The sequence below is a fragment of the Lepus europaeus genome, chromosome 15, assembly GCF_033115175.1.
Source record: "Lepus europaeus isolate LE1 chromosome 15, mLepTim1.pri, whole genome shotgun sequence".
NCBI classification, from domain to species: domain Eukaryota; kingdom Metazoa; phylum Chordata; class Mammalia; order Lagomorpha; family Leporidae; genus Lepus; species Lepus europaeus.
In genome coordinates, this window is record NC_084841.1 from 30,192,587 (window position 1) to 30,206,745 (window position 14,159).

General features: G+C 41.4%; 2 protein-coding genes across 2 annotated transcripts in view; both read left to right on the plus strand.

Moving 5' to 3' along the window:
* The window catches only part of WDR70 (WD repeat domain 70), a 300,629-nt gene that overhangs the window by 241,291 nt on the left and 45,179 nt on the right, over window positions 1-14,159 (plus strand). The window contains exons 11-13 of the mRNA XM_062212004.1: window positions 3,195-3,294; window positions 6,155-6,239; window positions 7,445-7,583. Coding sequence (XP_062067988.1) covers window positions 3,195-3,294; window positions 6,155-6,239; window positions 7,445-7,583 — 324 coding nt within the window. The remainder of the gene's footprint in view (window positions 1-3,194; window positions 3,295-6,154; window positions 6,240-7,444; window positions 7,584-14,159) is intronic.
* LOC133774453 (small ribosomal subunit protein uS2-like) lies at window positions 1,719-2,748 on the plus strand. Its single transcript, XM_062212161.1, has one exon. The coding sequence runs from the start codon at window positions 1,793-1,795 to the stop codon at window positions 2,678-2,680; it is 888 nt and encodes a 295-aa protein (XP_062068145.1). The 5' UTR covers window positions 1,719-1,792; the 3' UTR covers window positions 2,681-2,748.

Here is a 14,159-nt window from a genome sequence, read left to right on the forward strand (position 1 = left end):
GGGATGCCCACAATGCAGGAGTTGGCTTAACCTGCTATGCCACAACGTCGGCCCCATTTCTCAGAATTCTGATGGTCAGTTGAGTGGTATTGAGCAATACTAGTCTGTACTAGTTTGGCTGATTTCTGCTGGGCTCTCTATCTCATCTGAAGTAACAACTTATTTGGGGCAAGATGGCCTAGGATGGCCTCACTCACATGTGTGGCATTGTGTAGATTTTGGCTGGTGCTACAGGGATGCCTGAGTCACATGTCTGATCATCCAGGAAGCTAACCCATGCATTTTCACCTGGCAGCTGAGTTACAGAAGTAGTAAGCGAGAAATCCCAACGTGCATTTCTGTACAGCTCTCTTCTTGTGATTTGTTTGCTAAAAGAAGTAGCAAAAGCAGCATTAGACATGTGAGAGACTCACTGCCACAATGCCAGTGGGCTAAAAATGGGTAGGGAACCAGAAGCAGCTTGAGAGTGTTTCTGTAGGTCTGACTTCAGGAAATAAAGAGGGTAGGAAAGGAGCATTGGGTGTGCAGACCCTCCAACTACAGTTCTAAGAAGGGTTTGGCCAGGCCAATGGGAAGTCCTCGAGTCAGAGTCACCACAAAATTTGTTAATCTTTAGTTATAATATCCCATTTGGCACGACAGCTGCAATTGGAACTAATATTTGATTAAGCTGGTAGCAGTCAACAATCCCTTTGTTGATGGATAGGGGAATTATCACAATGTATACTTGCCCCCAAAGAGCAGCAGTGTTCAGTCTCTTAGGAATCCAACTATCTGTTGTGGGTAGACTCTTGATCTGCAGCTGGCTCAGATATGGGAACAGAGCAAGGGGTCGTGGCTCTTTTTTGGGTGACCGCCCTCCATCTCCTGCTCTTCCATTCCTCTTTTTGTTTGTAGATTACACAGTGTCCTTACTCTGTTCCTAGGGATGCCATGTTTTTTCCATCATATCTGCAGCTCTCTGCACATCTAGCCCTCTGGACTGCCTGTCTGATTTTGCCACTCATTATAATTGTACCCCTCCTGCTTTTGGTAATTACACAGTGAAAACTGGCTATTATTATTTCTGGCCCCATTATTCCCATAGATAGTAATGACCCAGTTCTGTGACTAGCCTTGGGCTGCAGACGAGAGCTGCCACTGAACTTCTTGATAACGTTGGTTTCCTCTTCCCTCTGCATTCCTGATGGCTTTGGTGAGATGTGAGGGGTCATTCAGCTGTCAATACACATGGGCTATAGGTAGCCTAGTGTTTGCTTTCCTCTTGTTTTTGGAGTTTGCGTTTTGGCAACACTTCTTTAAGAATCTATTTTTACTTTACTTGAAAAGCAGGAAAGAGAGGTGGGGTCAGGGAGAGAGACCTTCTGTCTCTCTCAATTTGGCAACTAGCTTACTCTGCCTACTAGTTATTCCCCAAATGTTCACAACAGTCAGAACTGGGCCAGGCTGAAGCCAGAAGCCTGGAATCTAATGTGGATCTCTCAGTGGCCCTTGAGCCATTACTGGCTTCTTTTCAAGTGGAAAGCTGGAACAGAAGTAGAGCTGGGACTTGAACCAGGAGCTCTAATATGGGATGTGGCATCCTAAGTAGTGTCTATGTCTAGGATATGATAAGTGTTGTGTTAGGATTAGCTGGTGTTATTTATTTATTTATTTATTTTTAAACATCATCATCCATTAAGTACATTTAAAATAGTTTAAGATCTACAACATGGCTTTCCGCGCTACCTGGCGAGGGCTCCATACGGCGTTGTTCTTGATTCCCGGCGTAACTTAAGGGGAAGCTGTCACAATGTCCGGAGCCCTTGATGTCCTGCAAATGAAGGAGGAGGACGTCCTCAAGTTCCTTGCAGCAGGAACCCACCTGGGTGGCACCAACCTTGACTTCCAGATGGAACAGTACATCTACAAAAGGAAAAGTGATGGCATCTACATCATCAATTTGAAGAGGACCTGGGAGAAGCTTCTGTTGGCGGCTCGTGCTATTGTGGCCATTGAAAACCCTGCTGATGTCAGTGTGATGTCCTCCAGGAACACTGGCCAGAGAGCTGTGCTGAAGTTTGCTGCTGCCACTGGAGCTACTCCCATTGCTGGCCGCTTCACGCCTGGAACCTTCACTAACCAGATCCAGGCAGCCTTCCGGGAACCACGGCTTCTGGTGGTTACTGACCCTCGGGCTGACCATCAGCCTCTCACGGAGGCCTCTTACGTGAACCTGCCTACCATTGCTCTGTGTAACACAGACTCTCCTCTGCGCTACGTGGACATTGCCATCCCGTGCAACAACAAGGGAGCCCACTCAGTGGGTCTGATGTGGTGGATGCTGGCCCGGGAGGTTCTGCGCATGCGTGGTACCATCTCCCGTGAACACCCCTGGGAGGTCATGCCTGATCTCTACTTCTACAGAGATCCTGAAGAGATTGAAAAAGAAGAGCAGGCTGCCGCTGAAAAAGCTGTGACCAAGGAGGAGTTTCAGGGTGAATGGACGGCCCCAGCGCCCGAGTTCACCGCTACCCAGCCTGAGGTGGCTGACTGGTCTGAAGGCGTGCAGGTGCCCTCCGTGCCTATTCAGCAGTTCCCCACCGAAGACTGGAGCGCTCAGCCCGCCACTGAAGACTGGTCTGCGGCGCCCACTGCTCAGGCCACAGAGTGGGTGGGAACAACCACTGAGTGGTCTTAAGCTGCTTGTCATGGAAATGAGGTTGACGGAAAATAAACACCAGTTTCTACAGACAAAAAAAAAAAAAAAAAAAAAAAGATCTACAACATGTGTACAATATCAGACATACACCAGGAATACAATATATATTTCCTGGTAAATAAATAATATGCTCATTTAGAATATTTATATTTGCTCCTTTAGAGTAATAGGGGAAATGGTCCCAATGACATTCTAAACATAATACAAAGAACTAAATGCTGTAATCTTGTGTTGCTCATGATTTGCAAAGGGAATCTGAAAAATGTCTCCTACTGGAATTTACTGTATCTCATCTGTATTCAAGAAGGGGATGTTTTAAACTCCTCCCCCTGCCACCTTTTGTGGAATGAAGCAAACTATACAGGTCAAATTAGTACCTTGTCCTTAAGTGTATACCATTTTCTGTGTGATAGAATAACAATGTACTTGCCACAAAAATGTTCTCATCTGAACTCAGGTGAGCTGTTAATGCTTTACTTGTCTTTGCAAACAGGTTCATCCTAAATTCCACTATAAACAAGCTCATGACCCAGGCACAGACACATCCTGCGTGGCTTTTTCCTATGATGGTAATGTCCTTGCCTCTCGTGGAGGTAGGTCAAAACTCTCTTTGTGATGTGTTTCTGTATATAAAATGATGATATGTAACACTAACAAATGTCATATGAGTATCATAGCACTTTGTAAAGCTAGATGTGCTCTTGTTCGTGTACATTGGCCAGTCTAATTTTTTCATTAAAGTGCATTTCCAATTTGACAACATTGTTTGTATTAAAAGTGGACCAAGGGGACAGGCATTTGGCATAATGGTTAAGTGGCTGGTTGGGACACCTGCATCCCTCATTAGAGCACCTGGTTCCATCCCCATCTGTGGTTCTGGACTCCAGCTTCCTGCTAATGCAGACCCTGGGAGGCCGCAACGATGGCTCAGTTAGTGGAGTTCCTGCCACCCACATATGAGACCCACCCACATGAGCTCCTGCCACTCACACATTCTGAAGCCAGAAACTCAATTCATACTTCAGCCTGGCCCAGGATGAGCATCTGGGGAGTTACTAGTGGGTAGAAGCTCACACACACACACACACACACACTCACACACTCTCTCTCTCTCTCTCTCTCTCTGTCTGTCCCTCCCTCTCTCTCCCTCCCACCCCTCCATTTGTCTGTATGTCTTTCTGTCTCTCAAATAAAGTATATAATAATATTAATTTTTAGAAGTTATCAGGGCCGGTGCTGTGGTGCAGCGGGTTAATGCCCTGGCCTGAGGTGCCAGCATCCCATGTGGGCACTAGTTCAAGACCCGGCTGCTCCACTTCCCATCTAGCTCTCTGCTGTGGCCTGGGAAAGCAGTGGGAGATGGCCCAAGTCCTTGGGTCCCTGCACCCATGTGGGGGCCCCGGGGGAAGCTCCTGGCTCCTGGCTTCATGCAGTGTATCCGAGCTATCATTACTTGCATAGTTTCAAAAACAAAAGCACAGAGTCATGTAACTTTCTATTTATGGTACCCATGACAAATACAGATTGGTACAAAATATGTATTTGAGTCCAGAGATTACTCCTAATTAAAACTATATATATGTATATACATATGTGTGTGTATATATATATATATATATATATATATATATATATAATCTACTTAAAAATAGTTGTTCTCATCCCAAGAATGGATTTAAATCCCCTGGGGGTGTTTTTCAAATGATGATAAATACTCCACTTAGCTATTCTCACATTCACTCTTGGATCTCTTTAGCATGGGATACCCAAGTTTGTGAGGTGGAATTAGGCAAGAAGAGGGAGAAAGGAGGAAGTGTAGCTAGAAAGTTTTCTACAAAGAATTCTAAAATAGGGAAGCCCTCAGCCAGTTGATAATCACTGTAGTGGACAGCTATATTTCAGTCAAAGCTATTTTGGTGATAATTCTTTTCTTTAAAAAAATTATTTATTTATTTATTTGAAAGGCAGAATTACAGTGAGGCAGAGGCAGAGAGAGAAAGTCTTCCATTCACTGGTTCACTCCCCAGATGGCTGCAACTGCCAAAGCCAGGACTAGGAGCTTCTTCCCAGTCTCCCACATTGGTTCAGGGACGTGAGAACTTGGGCCGTCTTCTACTTCTTTCCCAGTCCACAGCAGAGAGCTGGATCAGAAGTGGAGCAGCTGGGACTCAAACCAGCACCCATATGGGATGCTGGCACTGTAGGCGACAGCTTTACTCTCTGTGCCATAGCGCCGGCCCCTGGTGATAATTCTTAACTTTTCCCCTTCCACACTATAATAGGTATTGGATAATTTAATTAATCAACTCAACATATATAATGTATTCTAATCATTTTCCTCCCTGGATGTGTAGAGTATGGTAGAGGAAAATCTATTCAGCAGAGTCTCAGGGTTTTGTAAGTGCTCCTGCCAGCTCCAGAACCTGCTGTGTTATCTGAAATTAATGCAGATTAATGTTCTATTATTTTTTGTGGGTTGTGAGGATATATAACCTTTTTCTTAAAGACTAAAGGTAATAGGGTAATGCTCCAAAGGTGGATCTTAACAAAATTCTCCCAGTGCAAATAGGCCCCAAATCTAGCCAGTTCTTGATTGTGTACCTGCCAAAAGTTGGGTTTTCGAGGAAGGGTCACTGGGGAGAGAGGGATTTTTACTGAATTCTCCACTCATCTCACTTGCACCTGATTCTGATTCCTTATTGCACCCAAGGGTTGAGTCACGTCTCAGCTGTGGGCACTGGGGAGCGATAACAGTAAAGACATTTCTTAGATGAGCTTGGCTTTTGTTCTGGAAAGGAATTAGTAGCCCAATAGAAATATAGTAAAATGGATCCTTAAAAGAATATTCATTATTCTTTAAATGGCTTGAAAAAGCTGTCCTCCCCAGTAAAGAAAAGAATAATAGCCATAGGTAGAATTACACTTAGGGAAGGGACTCACATGACTTTCCCTCATTAATGTTAATGGATAGCTATAACCACACGCCAGTGGGAAAAACAATCTGTTGACTGTTTTCAGTCTCGATGGCTATTAAATTACGATCTTCCCAAAAAGTCAAGTTATGCTCAAATAGACCAGGGGGAACCACCATCTGCTCTGAAAGCGTGCTTTCTAGTAGATTCTCCTGGGTTTCTTCTTGCCTACAGATGCTCCATCAATCTGCAGAGTAATGTCTACAAGGCTGGTTCATTATCAGATGGCTTTCTACTGTTCTTGCATCTACTACTGTTTTCAAGCTCCCTGAGCAGTTAAAAAAATGAGATTTGCTTATAATGCGTCTGCCTTCTTTTCCTTTCCTGCTCTCTGCCTCCCTCTTCCCTTCCCTTCACTGCTTTCCTTCCTTTTAATTATACACGAAAGTTTGGCACCCTCGAAACTTGGAATGAGTTCTTATTGCAAAACTCACCTTTTTGTCTTTTTTTTTTTTTTCCTCTTTTGCTTTTTATTTGCCAGGTGATGATACATTAAAGTTGTGGGACATTCGACAATTTAATAAGCCACTTTTTTCAGCTTCAGGTCTTCCCACCATGTTTCCAATGTAAGTAGCTTATTTTAAATATTTGATGAGCATAGCAGGATAAAAAAAGAGATTGTTCACCTTAATGTTAATTTGTATCATATGTTTTTAGATCTTCTAGGAAAGGGACTCTAGGAAGTGATCAAAATCTGGGTTTTGAAGGATGTATTTTATTTCTTTTCATTTTGCCTATTACTCAAATTACAAACATTTTTTTGAAGTTAGAATGACATTTGTGTATGTGCATGTGCGTGTATTGTATACACTCACGTCTTGGTTATTCAGACTCTTCCCCTGGGTAGCTGAACAATGTAACCTCCAATTTGTTGCTTCTAAAGCTTTTAAAGATTTGGCTGAGATAGATGGGGTGGAACTTGACATCTAAGTCCTAATCTTGGTGCCTACAAAAATTTTTCTATTTTGTTAGAAATGAAATTTCACATCTTTTTAAAATAATGATCAACAAGGAGAACAAGAAGGTAATAGAAGTATCACATGAAGGAAGCTGTATAAAAATAGAGCATTTATTCATTAAAACAAATGAAGAGACAGACAGACATGAATTTGTATCTCCTGAGTATTTTATAAGCTGTTGTGCTTTCTAGGAGTAATGCTAACTGTACAGCCTCTTTGGGTCATGTCTTAGGTTATTCACAATCATGTGGTCTGATCTCTAATAACAAGAGTTGCTGAGTAATGGCCATCCATTGGGTTTCAGCATTCTCCCTGCTCCTTGTATCATATTCCTTGACTTGGTGTAAATGAAATGATTTGGGTGTGATGTTAGTGGTGGTGGTAGTAAAAAATTGTTTAAAAAAAATGGCCAAAATAGTCCCTACTCAGTCATTAGCTATATACATCTATTTACTTGTCTATAGACACTCACATTGTCCATATTGAGTTTTTCCCACAGTCTCTTCACAGTGAAAATATTATAATATAAAGCTAAAAGCAAAGATTTTTTGAGTGAGGCAGCCTAAGTTAGAGTTGTGATTGTGGTCAAGTTTTATTTAACCTCTTTGCCTCAGTTTCCCCATCAGTAAAAAGGGGATGATAATATCCACCTCATAGGATTATTATGAAGATTAAACAAATCAGCATAGATGCTTGACTTGTAAACCCTCTTAAGAGTTAGTTCTTAATACAGTGATGTTTACATTTCATTCATTTAAATTGCTGCATTATTGTGGGTCTCATAACCTTCTTATGACCCTTTTTGTCCGTAGGACTGACTGCTGTTTCAGTCCAGATGATAAACTTGTAGTCACTGGTACATCTGTTCAAAGAGGATGTGGCAGTGGCAAACTTGTTTTCTTTGAGCGCAGGACTTTCCAAAAGGTGTCTGAAATGGATATCACAGATGCGGTACGTACATTCTTTCCTTCCCAGTCCTGAGAATGAAGTGAAGTTTGTATCTTAGCTGTCTTTTTGTTTTTTAAAGATTTATTTATTTATTTGAAAGTCTGAGTTACACAGAGAGAGAAGGAGAGGCAGAGAGAGAGAGAGAGAGAGAGAGAGAGAGAGAGAGAGAGACTTCTTCCATCCAATGGTTCACTCCCCAAATGGCTGCAATGGTCAGAGCTGTGCTGATCGAAGCCAGGAGCCAGGAGCTTCCTCTGGGTCTCCCACGTGGGTGCAGGGGCCCATGAACTTGGGCCATCTCCCACTGCTTTCCCAGGCCATAGCAGAGAGCTGGATTGGAAGTGGAGCAGCCAGGTCTTGAACCAGCGCCCATGTGGGATGCTGGCACTGCAGGCGGTGGCTTTACCTGCTACACCACAGCGCCAGCCCCCTTAGCTGCCTTTTTTAAAAAGTATATTTATTTGATTTTAAAGGCAGAGTTACAGAGTGGGGAGACAGAGTGAGAGAGAGAGAGACCTTCCATCCACTGGTTCATTCCTGAAAGGGCAGCAATAGCTGGGCCTGGGCCAGCCTGAAGTCAGGAGCCAGGAACTCCATCCTAGTCTCCAGCACAGGAGCTGGATTGGAAGCAGAGCAGCTGGGACTCCAACTGGCACTCAAAATGGGATACCAGCATTGCAATGGCTGCTGTGTTGCAAGTGGCAGCTTAACTCATTGCACCACAGTGCCAGCCCCCTTGTTTTGTTTCAATAGAACGTAAGTCCTGGTTCTTATATAGCACCGTGGTAGCTGGTAACAATTTTTTTTTCTTTTTAACTTTAACACAGGAATTATCAGTACATTGCAGTCTGACTGATTTACCCTATCCCTTCTCCCTACCCAATGCTTTCTACGGGTCTGTACTTGAGTCTAAGTTTCATATGGGCCTGGGATGTTTTCTCCCTCTCTGCCAACCCATTTGAAAAGAAAAGAAGCTGACTATCGTGTAGGATACAGAAAAGGTTCCACAATGTGCATGTTTGTGAGGATCCTGGGATTGTGGACAGGAGTGAAAGGCCCCCTGAAAGTGGTGAACTTTATCGTTGTTTCCTAAACTGTGAAAACTTTGACAAAAAAAGAAGGCTCAGCTTCCATTGAACTGGCTTACTATAAAGTTACTTGGAAGTTTAAAATTTTTCAGATTGGACCTCTACATCTAAAACAGAAAACTTTTAATTTCTTTACAGATTCATAAGCACAGAAACACCAGCATTCATTCATTCATTCATTCATTCTTTGATGTCCTGAGACTAGAGCCATATCTAGTATAATGAAGAGTCACAGAGGAAAATTAGATTCTTTCAAAGCATGTCTACTTAGATGATAAGGCAAAAAATGACTAATTTTCTGAATATGAAACAAGTCAATTAATATCTGTGTAGGTTTTCTTTGGCTCCTTGTTGAACTGTTTAGTAGTATCCTGAGTCTTATACAGTTTTCCTCTGTGGATTTCTCTAGTTGTTTCAGCTCTGTCTGAACAGTTGAGGCATACTAAGCATTCTGAACAATGCAGACAATTGAAAAACTGTTTTCAAATCACCAGTAAAAAGCTCTTGTCTATAATGTCATAGTGTTACTATGAAGTCCTAATTTGTATTTCCTAAATTTCAAGACATAGTATAGTCTGAGTATTATAGAAGATATAAAATAGCGGCCGGTGCTGCAGCTCACTTGGCTAATCTTCTGCCTGTGGCGCCAGCACTCCGGATTCTAGTCCTGGTTGGGGCGCCGGTTCTGTCCCGGTTGCTCCTCTTCCAGTCCAGCTCTCTGCTGTGGCCCGGGAAGGCAGTGGAGGATGGCCCAAGTGCTTGGGCCCTGCACCCGCCTGGGAGACCAGGAGGAAGCACCTGGCTCCTGGCTTCGGATCGACGCGGTGTGTCAGCTGTAGTGCGCTGGCCGTAGAGGCCATTTGGGGGGTGAACCAACAGAAGGAAGACCTTTCTCTCTCTCTCTCTCTTTCTCTCTCTCTCACTCACTCTCTCTCACTAACTCTGCCTTCCCCCCCAAAAAAAGATGTAAAATAGCAATGAGACTAATTCTAGAAAAGAACTTAAACAATGAATCCTAATTTCATGACATAATCTTAAATATGCTAGCACTTATACTAACTTTTGCAATATGTCCAGGAGCCAACTAAAATACTAGAAGCAAATAAAAATGAGTGAATCTATCAACTTTAATCTCAGAAAGTAAAATTATTATAGCTGGTTATTCCAGAAATAAACTGTGTTCTGCTGTGCCTCTCAATGACTATATATTTCAACATTATTCTTGATGTTATGTTTTTAAATTGTAACTTAACTTGAAATGTAAAAAAAATTAAGGAAGATAAAAGTATGATCACACTTTTTTAAAAAAATTTTATTTATTTATTTGAAAGGCAGAGCTACAGAGAGGAGAGAGGTGGAAGAGAGAGTGAGAGCAAGAGTGAGAGAATGAGAGAGTGAGAGAGCGAGCGAGCGAGAGAGAGATCTTACATCTGCTGGTTCACTCCCAAATGGCTGCAGCGGCCAGGGTTGGGCCAGGCCCAAGTCAGGAGCCTGGAACCCCATCTGAGTCTTCCATGTGGGTGCAGGGTCCTAAGTATTTGAGCCATCTCTGCTGCTCTCTGAGGTGCATTCGCAGGGAGCTGAACCGAAAGCAGAACCTTGGGACTCGGAGCAAGTGCTCATATGTGATGACAGCATTGCTTAACCCACTGTACCACAAACCAGCCCCATGACTGCACCTTTAAAGATATGCTAGGCTTTTGTAGTTCATAAGAGGGACATGCTATTTGCTCAGAAAATCAGTGTCTTATAATGTGATAAGTTTTTCTCTGAGTTGCTTTTCTAGCTGTTTCTTTTTCTCCATAGCACTAAATTACCTCCTCATGTGTTGTACATTTGTTGTTTCTATCTTCTTCCACCAGGATTTAAATTGCACAAGGTCAGAAACTTTGTTCTGTGCTTTGTTCACTGTGGTATCCCCTGTGCTTAGAATATTAAGAACAGATAGTTCTTAATATTTATTGAATATTCTTAATATTTATTGAATCGGTAGTATACATGAGAAATATAAGTAATGCATGTTATAGAGCATAGGTGTGTCTTTGCAAAGTGAGGTAGGAGAGGTGGAATCCAGAGGTGGAAAGATCAACTGGCTTTATGTGCTGTAATCAGAACGTGATTTTGTTTGTGTGTGTGTGTGTTTGTGTTTTAAAGCAAAGAATGACACATTCAGATTTAGGCCTTGAATCTTTTCATTCTAACTATAATGTAAAGGTTAAATTTACAAAATTTGGTGAGTTGTGTATACAAAGCCTGAGGTTTGTAACTTGGGAGACTGAGTAAATGTCCCTAAGATAAGAAAATACATAAGGAAAATAAAGCAGATTTTGGAAGAAGGACAGTGCGCTGTTATGGATGAACTTGAAGCCGTTGAAGCCCCTGGTTGAGACACTCAGCAGATGTGTAAGTGAGTTTGGTGCTCGAGAAGACAGTGTTGAGGGAAACGTTTGTAGTTCATAGTTGAGTTGGTGGTTGCTAATGAGTTTAAGGGAAGAGCAGATGACATAGAAAAGATGAGGTCTAGGAAAGGTTAAAGGACGAGCTAACTAAGGAGAAGGCTCATTTCATACATAGAGTGCATGTACGTATTTTGTCCTCCTAGAAAAGTTAAAAGAGATTTCGAGATCCATTTAAACAGGTGGATGAAGGGAGAACGTTAACTGAGGACAAAACAGTGCACCTTGAAGGGGCTTCTTAAAGTATTGATTTGATGGGGGGCTTTGTTGTTGTAGTATCAGACGTATTGTTTCTTGTTTATTATAGTAAAATGTTCCCTTCAGAGATCTTTAAATTGTCCTTCTGCCCTATTGTGTCTAGTTTTAAATCTTCTTGGGATGTAAGAAAATAAGCAAATGCATTCCTTGGGACAGATAAAGCTTGGACACTTTGCCATCACAAAGTAGAATAGTCATCATTCTTTGGAAATACCACACTCCACTGCAGTAGAGTGTTTATTGTGTTGAGTTTTAATTTGCATAAAAGGTAGCATTTCATACTCTGAATGTCAACAGCAGGTGGTATGTTTGAGTAGGCACAGGCAATGGGGCCTTTATGTGTATCCTAAATGTGTCCCTTTACCTTCATAAGGTGTGATTGGTTATGTTCTTCCCATGTTCTCTCCTAAAACAAAATGAATTCCTGGATAGTTATATTCCAGGACACCAAGCTCACAGAACATACAGGGAGCCAAACATTTTCAGTCAGGGGATGCTAACAATCTATGCAGTTAGCTCCCTGTTGACTAAAAAACTGTCCTCCAATTGTCACAAAAGATAGCTTCTTAGAATACATCAAGTGCCTTTTTCATAGTGTTTTGACACAGTGTTTAAAAGAACAAAGCTTGTTTTGTTTGCATCCTCTGTATTGCCGTGTCCTGTGAAAGTGTTCCTTTCTGTACTCAATGTGCAGACTCTCACTTCTGATCTTTAGGAGATGGTGAATGTTTCTAGCATCTACTGTTTCTGCTGTATGATGTTTGCACACATTTACCGTTCTGCTAACGTTATTTTTAGATGCTTCCTTTGTAGTCCAGTCGTGTTTCCTCAAGTTAATGGCTCTCTCTTTCCTCTCATTTATCTAATTCTTTGTGAATTGAGTAGTGAACTTGCTCTTATTATTTTATTTTTTAATTTTTATAAAGGCAACACATTTCCTGTATTTCATATGTACAGTTTTAAGAACATTTCTTTTTCTAAGATGAATTCCAAAATATACCTTGAATGTTGTGTGTGGCAGTTGTGCTTTCTGTACGTTGTGTGGAAGGCTTCTGTTACTCTGGCTTATGCGCCTTTGCTAGTATATTACTATTTATGCCTTTTGACCTAAGCATAGCTAATAAAGTGGTTTTGCTGGGCATTGTTTGAGATGGTGGCCTCCTCACCTCATTTGCTTTTGGCAGTAATTTAAAAGAAACAGCACGCATTCCTTTGGGTAAAGCACAAAGAGTGAAAAGGAAATAAGCCAGAAAGTTCACACCCAAGCCTGAAGTTTTTTTCTAATTTGTGTGTTTGCTTAGGTACTTTGGTGAGGAGTCCCTGCTTTAGTAAATACACTGAGTGAACAGAATGAGATTGGGGAGGTGGAAAGCCTCACACAAAGCCACACAGCTAGAGCATCCTGCACAGAGGATCTGCACGTGGGCTCTGAAGGGAAAGGGGAAAATTAGCTTTGGTATTTCTGACTAGTCTGCCGTGGGCATCTCAAGGTTGATGAAAACCCTAGGACTGACAGAAGAAATAGAATTGTGAAGGTCTCTTAGGAAGAATTCATTTGTGATTACCTAAAGAATATTTGATCACCTCCAATTTCTGCTTCTTTCTACCACCACTTGTTCTCCAGAACAGCCCCTTCCTGTGAGAAACGAGCTTAGGTTATGTGCAGCCCACTCATGTTCATTGTAAGTAAGAACTCAGATTGTGAACTGTTAGTCTCTTCTGTCAGTCGGAGATCCTGTGGTGGTGGTTTTCAAGGAGCCGACTCTGGTTGGAGGAAGTATGCATGTGTTCTGGACCTGCCCTCCTGAGACTTTATCAGTTATTTTCCTCTTCATCAGTTGGAGGAAACTGAAACAAGAATAACAGCTTTTTTGCTTGTTGTTAACTCTCGCCTTCACCCGGTCTCATCTACAGTGAGATTTGTGATTGATTGATTTGCCCACTTAGGTTATCTCTATTCCTTGTTTTCTACGTAGTTGAAGTATATATGTATGATAGAATTTTGTTACAGTGCATACTTTTACCAAAAGTGGGGGCGGGGAGGATTTTCATTTGGGATCCATTTGTCTGATTATAGAGATAGATTGCTATGTTATAGTAAGGAAAAAAATTAGGTCCATATTGTGTTAAGAGGAAAAAAAGATTTTTTTTACAAAACAATTTTTTCATGAAAATGCTAGTATGTTCCTTCTTTTAGTTATGTAATGATCTAAAGAGAAATTCAGTTCACATTACTTTTCTGTACTTTGTAGGATCTGATTCTTCATATACTCATTTCAATGAGAATGGTATCAGATGAACTTTCTTGTACATTAATTGAATTTTCTGATTGTAAAAGTGTAAGTATTAAATCTAAAATGGTGATAAAGGAACAGGAATCATGAAGAAAGTAAATATTGTCTTGTCCTATCACTATAGATTATTCTACATTTAGATTAATAAAGTTTGATGTTCAAGCAAATTGCTCTGTGTTAACATGAAATGACATATACCATATAAAGAATTACACATAAACATAACATAGTTACATATAAAATATAAAATGAAAGTGCTATTGCTTCCACATATAAAATGTTTATGTTGGTAGTTTAAAATTATTGATATTTTAAATTCGAAGAGGTTGAAGAGGAAGAATAAATGGATATAAAAGGGCCATGAAATAATGGGCCCTTTATGAACCCAGCTAAGAGACACAGTAACCATTCAGGCCTCTGTTATTTCTGCATTGGTGGGGAGCAGAAAGGTAATTCAGATAAATGGATATTCCAGGCGTCCTC